Raw genomic sequence first — 14,244 nt, forward strand, 5'->3', positions numbered from 1 at the left:
TTTCAGGACCTTTGAGGATTCTCCTCCATTTGGTTTATGACACCTCAGGCAACTTCTCTGCACCAAACTGCTTCTGAACACACAGAAACAAAACAGGCCTTATAAATTTTAAATCAGATAACAAAGATTTCTCTTTGAAAAGAGTCTCCAAGTTGACCGGTGACAAATAACATAATGTACAGCCAAGTTTTATAAGAGACAAAAATTGTAAAACAAATACTGCAGGATACACTATTCCAAAGAAGAGGAAACATGAGAAACAAGTAGTGACAAACAATCTTTTTATTGTTTACTGAAAAATACAGCTCTGGAAAGAGTCTATTGCATTGTGTATTGAACACAAGGTCTGACATTGCAAGTATACACGACATAACAGTATAACTTATATAAAACGATACGTATTGTACACGGAGACGGTGCCCACCCCTCTAAACACTAAAATTTAACGGAATGAAGTAAAGTCTTTTATTAAATGAGAAATGTAAACATCGCAATCATAAACAAAGTGCTCTAAGCAAAGAACTTTGAGATTGTTTTGTTGTGACATCTATCTACCTGGAGTTAGGAATGGTGCGGCCTAGGAAAAACTTAGCCAAATAGAAAGCTAGCACTCTCAAGGAGCCCGTCCCAGGGAGTGGGCTGCTGATGCCTGAGACAGGCTGCCACCCTGGCTTCTGCGGAGCCCTCAGGCCCACTCTGACCATTAATCCATGTCTTGGGGCTAGTTTGAGGCGAGCGGGAAGAGGACCAGGTAAGAGGAAGCTTCTGTCACGACTCCTTATCCTGTACCAACTCTACAGAATAAGAACACCTAGCATTTTTGACGTGTACCTGCCACTCTCAGCAAACAATGAAATGTGCTTGAGAAGAAAAATATTAACATTGGGAACAAAAGCCATCTTCTATACAGTCTTCAGATAGCATTTACTCCTTTCAGCCATGTTTTCACTAAGCTGCTCGAAAAGAGGCTGCTACTATATTGCCAGTCACACAGGCTAGGATCAAGGGTAACAAAACTCCTCCCACTACAACTGCTAATTCAGATGAGTTAAAAATAAACACAAATTTATTAGAGAACCAAAATCGATCTCAATTATTCACATGGCAACAGAGTCAGGTGCTGCAACAGCATTCACATTCCAAGGTCAGCTTTAACTATAGCCACACTTCCCTCCAAACTGAGAAAGCCTCGTGTGGAGGAGAACATACAAGATTACCGCCACCAACTCCTCTCCAAATACTATCAGGGCTCAGAAAGCTCATTAGAGATAACAAACGCAAAAAATAAAAATTAAAAAAATAAAGCACATAATATATACACACAACAGAGGAAGACTACTCTCCCCCTGGGCTTCCTTGGCATTAGGCAAACAAGGCTACTTGCAATAACAGTGCCTAAGCTTACTATGGCAATGCTCACAAGAGAAATAAGGAATTACAAAGTTCCTTTATTCATAGGTAATCAAGGATTATTAAATGAACTATTAAATAAAACTAAGACAACAGTCTCACCATCAAAGAAAATTTTCTTCCTGCCCGAGATGCTTTTATAAATGAGATGTCACAATATCCCAGATTCCTTACCTAATATTAAACTATTAATGCACACAGGACATCCTCAGAGCTCAAGCATGAGTAATATTAATATTCTCAGATATTTCTATACTTTACAGATCAGCAAATATTTAACCAGACTATCCGTTAAAGAGATGTGTATGTCAACAGTAATAGCCAACTCTATATTTTTCTTATCCTGTTCATCAAAGAACACCATGCTCCAATAGGAATGAAGCCCAGTTCAGTGGGTATCTTGTTCCCCTCAACTCTGCACAATAGATTTCACTATTCAGTCTCTATGTCCTTGACTCTTCTATGACTCACCTAGTTTAAAGAAAATCTTGTAAAAAGGTGGAAAATTGTAAACCCCAGCAAAAACATTGGTATTAGTGGGGAAGTAAGCTTTAGCGGAATAACTATAATTGCTTATGGGACTGTTTACAGCCTTGTGAGAAACCCTATTGCTCCTGAATCCCTAGATTGAAAAATTCAAATAATTTAAACATGAGAGGGGATTTCTCTGATAAAGATCTAGTTCACGTGTAAGGTTCTGGTCCCTGGAATGATGTGTGGCTAACCCAAAATACTGGCTGCGTTTCCATTTTAAACACGTCTGTTATTCTTCCCCACCACAGTATTGTCAAATTCTCCCATCGGTCACATCACTGGTGAGCCCTCTCATTTGCTGCTTCTATTTCTTTTGGCTGTTCTACTGCACATACGGGATTCACTGAGCTTCTCACTTAAATGTGTAGGGAATTTACATTTCACACCATCAGCTTCCTAAAAGCCATCAACTGGGAACAATTACTCTTTACAAAGGAAACCAAAAGCGTTGTTTGGAAGCTGAACAAACATCTTAGATATTCCTATAAAGGGAATGCTGTATCTGTCAGCAAAACCCAGAGACATTTACAAGATCTAAAGATTATATGGGCTATGTTAAAAGCGGGAATTTGGCAGTTTAAGTCATATTTCCAATTTTTCACTACACCATTTGGGGAGAAGTACTAGTTAATATCACAGGAGCAAATTATAAGTGTCAACACCACCCTACTGGCTTGTTTTCCTCCTGCTTTTCGTAAACTTCTGCCAGCTCCAGGGAAGCCTGTTCCAGGGTACATCACTCAGCAACTTGCAGAGCTGCTCAGAGACAGAACATGGGCTTCACCTCAACTAGTCCGGCAGCAAGCGCTCAGCTGGTAAACACTGCCTTGGGGCAGAGCCCATGGAAAGCCTTGAGCTCAGGGAAGACTTACAGAAGTTGCACAAAAATTCTTGGTTTTATATCATCTTCCCAGGAAGTTGGAAAATAATTGGTTTTTAGTTAAAGAAACATAATCTATGCTCAAAAATGTAATGTAATGTAATGCTTCAAACAAGCAAAATGGAGAATGAAAAAACTAGAGGAAAATACAGTCTATTAATCAATAGCTTACTTTGGTTAAATGATCATAGTTAGTCAGTGCAATGTATTATTATAGTTAGGAGCACGGCCTACCATGTTCTCATAAAACAGGGTACCAGTGAAGGACGTGAAAACAGTTCACAGAGGTGATAGCCCTTTAGCCTTCTGTGACTTCAAAACTCGAAAAGACAAAGGCTAACCAGGATTTGACCTTCAGATGCTTACTTGCCCAATGCAGGCTGAGTTAAGAGACAGCTAAACATCTGATTCTTATTCACTTACGGTGTTCTCAGGAAGTCCCTGTTTGGACACCGATGGTTCTCAACCTGGCTGCACATCGGAGTCATCTGGGAAGCTTTAAAAAATCACCAAATGCCCAGACCAATTAAATCTGGAGGGTGGAGTCCAGAAATCACTATTCTTTATGCTTCCCCAGGTAGTTCTTTCTAACGTGCAGCGTGGCTGCACACCACTGATGAATCCCTTTCAGAAAGCTGTTGCATGAAAGCCATGCTGTATCTAGATAGTTTGGTTTTTTCTAATTCCACCAGGAAAAGGGATTTTTCGAAAAAGGCACCGTTGCGCTTCCTCTAAAGAGGCAGCTTACTGTTTGAGAAGCGCTGGTCCTTGGAGGTTATCTGGAGCGCTGGTTGAAGAGGAGGGAGTCCTTGTCTTGGCAAAGCAGGCAGAGTTTCAGGCTTCGGCAGCTGCCTCCAGAAACAAAGAAGGCCCAGATGCCCGTGAGCACCAGGATGATGTATGCCAACACCAGATTTAATCCAGAATAAGGACTTATGAAGGTCTGCAAGGGGAAAATAACAGCAAGCTTATTAAACATGTGGAGTAACCAAAGAAAAAGGAAAATATGAAATACTTTCAATAGCTGAGGTGTGTTTCACCAAACATGCGATGTATGTCATGCACCCACAAAGACACATAGGACTAACCTAGTCAACAGACACTAGCCCGTAAGTCTGTTTCTGTGTAAGTGAAATGGGACTGAGGTGAAGCTAAAATAACACCAGTAAGGCGCTTATGACAGGTTCTGGCACAGGGTATCTGAGAATAGTCCTGATAACAATCATTGCCACACGGGGCAGAGTCAGTGTTGTCCCAGCTTCCTCAAGTCTTCCGTGTTGGTCTCCATGGCACACGCGGCACGTTGAGGGCAGCAGCAGGAAGGGCCATCGAGCGTGCCCGAGGTGCTGTGCTGTGTACTTATCACCTGGGTCACACATTCCAGTCCCACGATGATAACCTGTGAGCTAAGGGCCCATTTCATAGAAGAACAATCTCAGATTTCAGGACTCGACAGGCTAGGCAGCTAGGAAAAGTGAAGCCAGATCTGGCTCCCAAAGTTAAAAGATGCTGGGTGTAGGAGAGCTTTTGACTAGAGTGAGGCAGGGGGCATCTCTGTCTAGCTGAGGATGGGCAGGGAAGTGCCCAGGGCTGGTGAAGATGCAGGAAGGCTGAGACGCAGATAGTTTATTTGCCTTGAGAAAAAGGACAGCTTTTTAGAGGTGGGAACTGTAACCTGGCCGCCAAGCTTCTCTTTGCGTCTGTGGAGAGAAAATATCGGGTTGGCCAAAGGTTCATTCGTTTTTTTTCCGTAAGATGGCTCTAGTAGCACTTAGTTGTCTTTAACTTCATTCAAAACAATTTTGTTAGATTGTATGTGACAGCTGTCATATCAGCGTGCATTTAAAAAAAGACATCAAAATTGGTGACTTTTTGTGTAGCCATTTTAATATTGAAGATGGAAGAAAAAAGCAACATTTTCAGCATATTATGCTTTATTATTTCAAGAGAGGTAAAAACACAACCGAAATGCAAAAAAGATTTGTGCAGTGTATGGAAAAGGTGCTGTGACTGATCGAACGTGTCAAAAGTGGTGTGCGAAGTTTCGTGCTGGAGATTTCTCGCTGGATGATGCTCCACGGTTGGGTACACCAGTTGAAGTCGACAGCAATCAAATCAAGACATTAACTGAGAACAATCAATTTTATACCACGCAGCAGATAGCTGACATATTCAAAATATCCAAATCAAGCACTGAAAATCATTTGCACCAGCTTGGTTATGTTAATCGCTTTGATGTTTGGGTTCCACATAAGTGAAAAAAACCTTCTTGACCGTATTTCCAAATGCGATTCTCTACTTAAACATAACGAAAACATTCTCTTTTTAAAACAAATTGTGACGGGCAATGAAAAGTGGATACTGTACAATAATGTGGAACGGGAGAGATCGTGGGGCAAGCGAAATGAACCACCACCAACCACACCAAAGGCTGGTCTTCATCCAAAGAAGGTGATGCTGTGTAGATGGTGGGACTGGAAGGGAGTCCTTTATTATGAGCTCCTTCCGGAAAGCCAAATGATTAATTCCAACAAGTACTGCTCCCAATTAGACCAACTGAAAGCAGCACTCGACGAAAAGTGTCCAGAATTAGTCAACAGAAAAAGCATAATCTTCCATCAGGATAACGCAAGACAACATGTTTCTTTGATGACCAGGCAAAAAACTGTTACAGCTTGGCTGGGAAGTTCTGATTCTTCCGCTGTATTCACCACACATTGCACCTTCGGATTTCCATTTATTTCGGTCTTCACAAAATTCTCTTAATGGAAAAAATTTCAATTCCCTGGAAGACTGTAAAAGGCACCTGGAACAGTTTTTTGCTCAAAAAGATAATCAGTTTTAGGAAGACAGAATTATGAAGTTGCCTGAAAAATAGCAAAAGGTAGTGGAACAAAACAGTGAATACGCTGTTCAATAAACTTCTTGGTGAAAATGAAATATGTGTCTTTTATTTTGACTTAAAAACTGAAGGAACTTTTTGGCCAACCCAATATATTCAAATGGCAACCCTAGAAGGTAATCAGAAGCCAGACCTAATGAAATACCCAACAGAAGATAGATGTTACATAACCAGGGCCCAGTTTTTAACCATTTCTGTGTTAACTGGCTCTTAGAGTTAGCAAGAAAGTGAGACAAGTTCAGGTAACTTTAGTAAAAATCCTTAGTATTAAGGGAACGTGAGGGAACAGCTGCACAATTGCTGAGGGTTCCAAAAGTTCATTTAAAAACTGCTGATGAGATGCTGAGAGGTACTAGTGAAGACCACAGTGCCTATCCTAATGGAGCTTATATACCAGTAAGGGAGACAAGTAATGAATGAAGAAACAAATAAATAATTCCAAATTGTGATGAATGCTAGGACAGAATAACTACAACTGAGATGGTGCTAGCATAGGTAAGAACAAGGCGATCTACCTAGGGGGGTCAAGGAAGGCGCTGAGGAAGCAGCATTTAATCTGAGACTTACGGGAGGAGGAGGGAGCCAGCCTGGTGTAGACCAAGGGAGGGAACCAAAGAAGGGCAAAGAGTTCATTGCAGCTGAAAACCTGAGAGTTGATATAAATGATGTGTAGGGATGCAAGGGCAAGCACTGAGATAGGAGAGGACGGCAGGGGCCAGATACCCAGCATGTTGGTGAGGAGTATGAATTTTATCCTCAGTGCAATGGAGGTGCACAGAAGGGTTTTAGGTCGGGGAGCTGAATGATTTTAGATTATTTATTTATTTATTTTTTGGCCACCTTGCACTTGCGGGATCTTAGTTCCCCGACCAGGGATTGAACCCAGGCCACGGCAGTGAAAGCGCCGAGTCCTAACCACTGGACCACCAAGGAATTCCCATGATTTTAGATTTTTTAAACTGCAGATAATGGATTCAAGGAGGCTATGGTGAAAGCAGGAAGACTAATTAGGAAGACTCTGCACTGCATGACGAGAGTACAGGTTGGTGACTTAGTCCAGGGTGATGGTGGTAGAGATGGAGAGAGCAGATGATAGGAACCGGTGGGAGTTGTTGGTGGATGGAATGTGAGGGAAAGGGAGAGGCCAGGAATGACTTCCATGTTTCTGGCTTTAGGTAAACGGTGGTGCTATTTAATGAGATACAAAAGACTTGAGGAAGACCAAGCTTAAAAGACTTGGAGTTAATAAGAACCTGCTGTATAAAAAAATGAAGCAGTCTTAGAAGGGTGGTTGAACAGAAGGCAAAATGCACTAGAAGCATGAGAGAAGAAGCGGAGACAGAGTTTGCGGAGATAACTCTTTGAGAAATTTTGCTGCGATGGGAACCAGAAAAAAGTCATAGCTAGAAGGAGAACAGGCAATAAAGAAGAGTTTTATTTAAGATATGTCTATATGCTGGTGAAAAGAGGGATAGGCTGGTGATGTAGGAGAGAGGGCACAGTCAAAGGAGTAAAGTCCTTAAGTAGGAAGGAATTAGGTCTGGAGCCCAAGTGGAGGGACTGGCCTTTGATAGAAGAAAGGATACTTCCTGTGCTGGGCCCGGGTAAGGTGGGGAGATGGGTTCTTCTTAACAAAGAAGAGGCTCTCATTGGGTCAGTTTATCACCTCTGCCCAGCAGGGGTAGCGGGGGAGTGCCTCCAAGGCACCTCACTGTCCTCACCCTCACCCTGCCTGCACATGCCCTTGGATTCAGGATACAAAGAGTGACAAGATAAGGTCCCATCACTGATGATCAAACTCTAATTAGAGAGGTAGATGTAAAAACTGTATCAAATAAAATAATGCTGGCCGGGGAGAGGGGTTATAACACAGCGATAAATAAGGGCTAGTGATAGTGCAGAGTCAGAAATGGGCACCTTTTCCAGGGAGGCCTCACATGAAATGCTCAGGCGTTTTCCAAACTGACCTAGGTTAGGAGTCATTGCAGATAAAACAAAACGAACAAAGGCACTCCCTGCTGGGGAGCCACACTGGATCAATTTAGATGGAGTGTATGATGTGAACAATGGGGAGCAGCAAGAGGTAAGTTCTGCACCAGTAAAACCAGTAAGAGGCTTACGTCAAACAAAGAAGTCTGGGCTTTATTCCACTGGCCTCTGCTACAGCCCATCCCTCTCTCCTCCTCAGCACACTTGGCTTCAGGCACCTGGCTCCTGGTGCTCTTCTACTTCACTAAGTTGCTCCTTCTCAGTCTCCTTTGCTGGCTCCTCTTCTTGCCCCAACCTCAAGGCTGGAATGCCCCAGGCCTTAGTCCTTGGGCCTCTTCTCTTGTCTGCTTATACTCACTTCTTGTAATCATCTCTTCGAGCCTGGATTTCTCTCCCAAACTCCAGACTTTTTCATCCAACTGCCTAACTGACTTCTCCACTTGAATGTCCAAGAGGCGCCCCCAAGGTAACGTGCCCAAAGAGAACTCCTGATCTCCCTCACAAGCTTCTCCGTCCCAGCTGGTGGCAACTCCATCCTTCTAGTTATCCAGGCCAAAAACTGTGACGACATCCTTGGCTCCTCTTCTTTCTCTCCCTTGCCTTATCCAGTCTGTCAGGAAATACTGCTGGCTCTACTTTCAAAAAAATGTCCTGAATCTGAACATTTCTCATTATTTCCACTGCTATCTCACCCAAGTTGTCACCATCCTTCTCTTGATGACTGTAATCTCTTCCCCCATTACAATCTACTCTGAACACAGAAGTCAAAATGATCCTTTTAAAACGTGATTCAAGTCATGTCCCTGTACTCAACACCCTACAATGATTCCCATTTCACTGAGAGTAAAAAGCTCAAGTCTTGCATTATCTAGATGTGGTTCTCATTTCCAACCTCTACTTCCGTCCCCAACTTCAAATCTGTGACAGTATCTGCTACTAACTTCCGCAGGCTCACTGGTTCTGGCCACCCTCACTTCCATAAACATGCCAAGCATGTTCTTTAGTCTTAGGACTTTGCCACTGGCTGTTTTAGTCTTGGATGCTCTTTCTCCAGACAGCCACATGGCCAACTTCATTTCTTTGTTCAAATGTCACCTTCACAATGAAGCCTACTTTTGACTACATAGTTCAAAAATTCAACATCCCCAGCCCACACAATCTGAAACCCTTTTAACCTGCTCTACTTTCCCTTTTTTCCCACAGCACCTATTAATTTCTAAGATACTATAAAACTTCTTTTTATTATGTCTACTGCTTACTGCCTCTCTCTCCACTAGATGGTAAAGGCAGGGTCTTTCTTTTTTTCACTAAATTGTTTTGTTCGCCTAGAACAGTGCCTGGAACACAGAAGGCTATTTGTCAAATGAATGAATGGCCAATTGGATCCATAAGAAGGATATTTCCTTTTCCTTAAAACTTCCTTTCTATTTATTAAAGTGTACATAGTAGAAAATTTGGAACATTCCAAAAACCATAAAGAATAAAAGAATTCACCCAAAGATGAAAGCTGTTAATATTTTAATGCACTCTCTCGCCAGTGTTTTATCCATTAAGATTTGACTTTACGGCCCTGAACCAAGATGGCGGAGTAGAAGGACGTGCTCTCACTCCCTCTTGCGAGAACACCAAAATCACAACTAGCTGCTGGACAATCATCGACAGGACACTGGAACTCACCAGAAAAGATACCCCACATCCAAAGACAAAGGAGAAGCCACAAAGAGACGGCAGGAGGGGTGCAATCACAGTAAAATCAAATCCCATAACTGCTGCGTGGGTGACTCACAGACTGGAGAACACTTATACCACAGAAGTCCACCCACTGGAGTGACGGTTCTGAGCCCCATGTCAGGCTTCCCAACCTGGGGGTGCAGCAACGGGAGGAGGAATTCCTAGAGAATCAGACTTTGAAGCCTAGTGGGAATTGATTGCAGGACTTTGACAGGACTGGGGGAAACAGAGACTCCACTCTTGGAGGGCACACACAAAGTAGTGTGCACATGGGGACCCAGGGGAAGGAGCAGTGACCCCAGGGGAGACTGAACCAGACCTACCTGCTAGTGTTGGAGGGTCTGCTGCAGAGGTGGGGGATGGCTGTGGCTCACCATGGGGACAAGGACACTGGCAGCAGAAGCTCTGGGAAGTACTCCTTGGCCTGAGCTCTCCCAGAGACCGCCTTTAGTCCCACCAAAGAGCCCAGGTAGGCTCCAGTGTTGGGTTGCCTCAGGCCAAACAACCAAGAGGGAGGGAACCCAGCCTCACCCATAAGCAGATTAAAGTTTTACTGAGCTCTGCCCACCAGAGCAACAGTCAATTCTACCCACCACCAGTCCCTCCCATCAGGAAACTTGCATAAGCCTCTTAGATAGCCACATCCACCAGAGGGCAGACAGCAGAAACAAGAACTACAATCCTGCAGCCTGTGGAACAAAAACCACATTCACAGAAAGACAGACAAGATGAAAAGGCAGAGGGCTATGTACCAGATGAAGGAACAAGATAAAACCCCAGAAAAACAACTAAATGAAGCAGAGATAGGCAACCTTCCAGAAAAAGAATTCAGAATAATGAAGATGATCCAGGACCTTGGAAAAAGAATGGAGGCAAAGGGCTTCCCTGGTGGCGCAGTGGTTAAGAATCCACCTGCCAATGCAGGGGACATGGGTTCGAGCCCTGGTCTGGGAGGATCCCACATGCCGTGGAGCAACTGGGCCCGTGAGCCACAATTACAGAGCCTGCGAGTCTGGAGCCTGTGCTCCGCAACAAGAGAGGGTGCGACAGTGAGAGGCCTGCGCACCGCGATGAAGCGTGGCCCCCGCTTGCCACAACTAGAGAAAGCCCTCGCACAGAAACAGAGACCCAACACAGCCATAAATAAATAAATAAATAAATTTAAACACCCTCCTCTCACCCCTGCTGACCCATCCCCTGTCCCTATAATTTGAAAAAAAAAAAAAAAAGAAAGAATGGAGGCAAAGATCGAGGAGATGCAAGAAATGTTTAACAAAGACCTAGAAAAATTAAAGAACAAACAAACAGAGATGAACAATACAATAACTGAAATGAAAACTACACTAGAGGGAATCAATAGCAGAATAACTGAGGCAGAAGAACGGATAAGTGACCTGGAAGACAGAATGGTGGAATTCACTGCTGCAGAACAGAATAACGAAAAAAGAATGAAAAGAAATGAAGACAGCCTAAGAGACCTCTGGAACAACATTAAACGCAACAACATTCACATTATAGGGGTCCCAGAAGGAGAAGAGAGAGAGAAAGGACCAGAGAAAATATTTGAAGAGATTATAGTCGGAAACTTCCCTAACATGGGAAAGGAAATAGCCACCCAAGTCCAGGAGGCGCAGAGAGTCCCATACAGGATAAACCCAAGGAGACACACGCCGAGACACATAGTAATCAAACTGGCAAAAATTAAAGACAAAGAAAAATTATTGAAAGCAGCAAGGGAAAAACAACAAATAACATACAAGGGAACTCCCATAAGGTTAACAGCTGATTTCTCAGCAGAAACTCTACAGACCAGAAGGGAGTGGCATGATATACTTAAAGTGAAGAAAGGGAAGAAACTACAACCAAGATTACTCTACCTGGCAAGGATCTCATTCAGATTCGATGGAGAAATCAAAAGCTTTACAGACAAGCAAAAGCTAAGAGAATTCAGCACCACCAAACCAGCCCTACAACAAATGCTAGGGGCTTCCCTGGTGGCGCAGTGGTTGAGAATCTGCCTGCCAGTGCAGGGGACACGGGTTCGAGCCCTGGTCTGGGAAGATCCCACATGCCGCGGAGCAACTAGGCCCGTGAGCCACAATTACTGAGCCTGCGCGTCTGGAGCCTGTGCTCCGCAACAAGAGAGGCCACGATAGTGAGAGGCCCGCGCACCGCGATGAAGAGTGGCCCCCACTTGCCGCAATTAGAGAAAGCCCTCGCACAGAAACGAAGACCCAACACCAGCCATAAATAAATAAATAAATAAAATTAAAAACAAAAAAAAAGAAAACAAATGCTAAAGGAACTTCTCTAAGTGGGAAACACAAGAGAAGAAAAGGACCTACAAAAACAAACCCAAAACAATTAAGAAAATGGTCATAGGAACATACATATTGATAATTACCTTAAACGTGAATGGATTAAATGCTCCAACCAAAAGACACAGGCTTGCTGAATGGATACAAAAACAAGACCCATCTATATGCTATCTACAAGAGACCCACTTCAGACCTAGGGACACATACAGACTGAAAGTGAGGGGATGGAAAAAGATATTCCATGCAAATGGAAATCAAAAGAAAGCTGGAGTACCAATACTCATATCAGATAAAATAGACTTTAAAATAAAGAATGTTACAAGAGACAAGGAAGGACACTACATAATGATCAAGGGATCAATCCAAGAACAAGATATAACAATTATAAATACATATGCACCCAACAGAGGAGCACCTCAATACATAAGGCAACTGCTAACAGCTATAAAAGAGGAAATCAACAGTAACACAATAATAGTGGGGGACTTTAACACCTCACTTACACCAATGGACATATCATCCAAAATGAAAATAAATGAGGAAACAGAAGCTTTAAATGACACAATAGACCAGATAGATTTAATTGATATTTGTAGGACATTCCATCCAAAAACAGCAGATTACACTTTCTTCTCAAGTGCGCACAGAACATTCTCCAGGATAGATCACATCTTGGGTCACAAATCAAGCCTCAGTAAATTTAAGAAAATTGAAATCATATCAAACATCTTTTCTGATCATGATGCTATGAGATTAGAAATGAATTACAGGGAAAAAAACCTGGAAGAAATGGACAAATTCTTAGAAAGGTATAACCTTCCAAGACTGAACCAGGAAGAAATAGAAAATATGAACAGACCAATCACAAGTAATGAAATTGAAACTGTGATTAAAAATCTTCCAACAAACAAAAGTCCAGGACCAGATGGCTTCATAGGTGAATTCTATCAAACATTTAGAGAAGAGCTAACACCCATCCTTCTCAAACTCTTCCAAAAAATTGCAGAGGAAGGAACACTCCCAAACTCATTCTATGAGGCCACCATCACCCTGATACCAAAACCAGACAAAGATACTACAAAAAAAGAAAATTACAGACCAATATCAGTGATGAATATAGATGCAAAAATCCTCAACAAAATACTAGCAAACAGAATCCAACAACACATTAAAAGGATCACACACCACGATCAAGTGGGATTTATCCCAGGGATGCAAGGATTCTTCAATATATGCAAATCAATCAATGTGATACACCATATTAACAAACTGAAGAAGAAAAACCATATGATCATCTCAATAGATGCAGAAAAAGCTTTTGACAAAATTCAACACCCATTTATGATAAAAACTCTCCAGAAAGTGGGCATAGAGGGAACCTACCTCAACATAATAAAGGCCATATATGACAAACCCACAGCAAACATCATTCTCAATGGTGAAAAACTGAAAGCATTTCCTCTAAGATCAGGAACGAGACAAGGATGTCCACTCTCACCATTATTATTCAACATAGTTTTGGAAGTCCTAGCCATGGCAATCAGAGAAGAAAAAGAAATAAAAGGAATACAAATTGGAAAAGAAGAAGTAAAACTGTCACTGTTTGCAGATGACATGATATTATACATAGAGAATCCTTAAAATGCCATCAGAAAACTATTAGAGCTAATCAATGAATTTGGTAAAGTTGCAGGATACAAAATTAATGCACAGAAATCTCTTGCATTCCTATACACTAATGATGAAAAATCTGAAAGAGAAATTATGGAAACACTCCCATTTACCATTGCAACAAAAAGAATAAAATACCTAGGAATAAACCTACCTAGGGAGACAAAAGACCTGTATGCAGAAAACTATAAGACACTGATGAAAGAAATTAAAGATGATACCAACAGATGGAGAGATATACCATGTTCTTAGATTGGAAGAATCAATATTGTGAAAATGACTATACTACACAAAGCAATCTACAGATTCAATGCAATCCCTATCCAGTTACCAATGGCAGTTTTTACGGAACTAGAAGAAAAAATCTTAAAATTTGTATGGAGACACTAAAGACCCCGAATAGCCAAAGCAGTCTTGAGGGAAAAAAATGGAGCCGGAGAAATCAGACTCCCTGACTTCAAACTATACTACAAAGCTACAGTAATCCAGACAATATGGTACTGGCACAAAAACAGAAACATAGATCAATGGAACAAGATAGAAAGCCCAGAGATAAACCCATGCACCTATGGTCAACTAATCTATGACAACGGAGGCAAGGATATACAATGGAGAAAAGACAGTCTCTTCAATAAGTGGTGCTGGGAAAACTGGACAGATACATGTAAAAGAATGAAATTAGAATACTCCCTAACACCATACACAAAAATAAACTCAAAATGGTTTAGAGACCTAAATTTAAGACCAGACACTATAAAGCTCTTAAAGGAAAACAGAGGAAGAACAGTCTTTGACATAAATCACAGCAA

At 42.1% G+C, this 14,244-nt stretch overlaps 1 protein-coding gene across 4 annotated transcripts in view; it reads right to left on the bottom strand.

The window, feature by feature from the left end:
• APH1B (aph-1 homolog B, gamma-secretase subunit) overlaps positions 1 to 14,244 on the bottom strand; it is a 267,402-nt gene that overhangs the window by 224,430 nt on the left and 28,728 nt on the right. For 3 of the 4 annotated variants that reach the window (XR_009699387.1, XM_061180221.1, XM_061180222.1), the window contains exon 6: positions 3,573 to 3,767. Coding sequence is in view for 3 of the 4 variants with exons in the window: in XM_061180221.1 (XP_061036204.1) it covers positions 3,600 to 3,767 (168 nt within the window). In the remaining variant the exon portion in view is untranslated. Of the gene's footprint in view, positions 1 to 311; positions 3,768 to 14,244 lie in introns of those variants that run through there. The other variant, XM_061180220.1, reaches the window with a different exon arrangement.

The sequence above is a fragment of the Eubalaena glacialis genome, chromosome 2 (assembly GCF_028564815.1).
Source record: "Eubalaena glacialis isolate mEubGla1 chromosome 2, mEubGla1.1.hap2.+ XY, whole genome shotgun sequence".
Lineage (NCBI taxonomy): Eukaryota > Metazoa > Chordata > Mammalia > Artiodactyla > Balaenidae > Eubalaena > Eubalaena glacialis.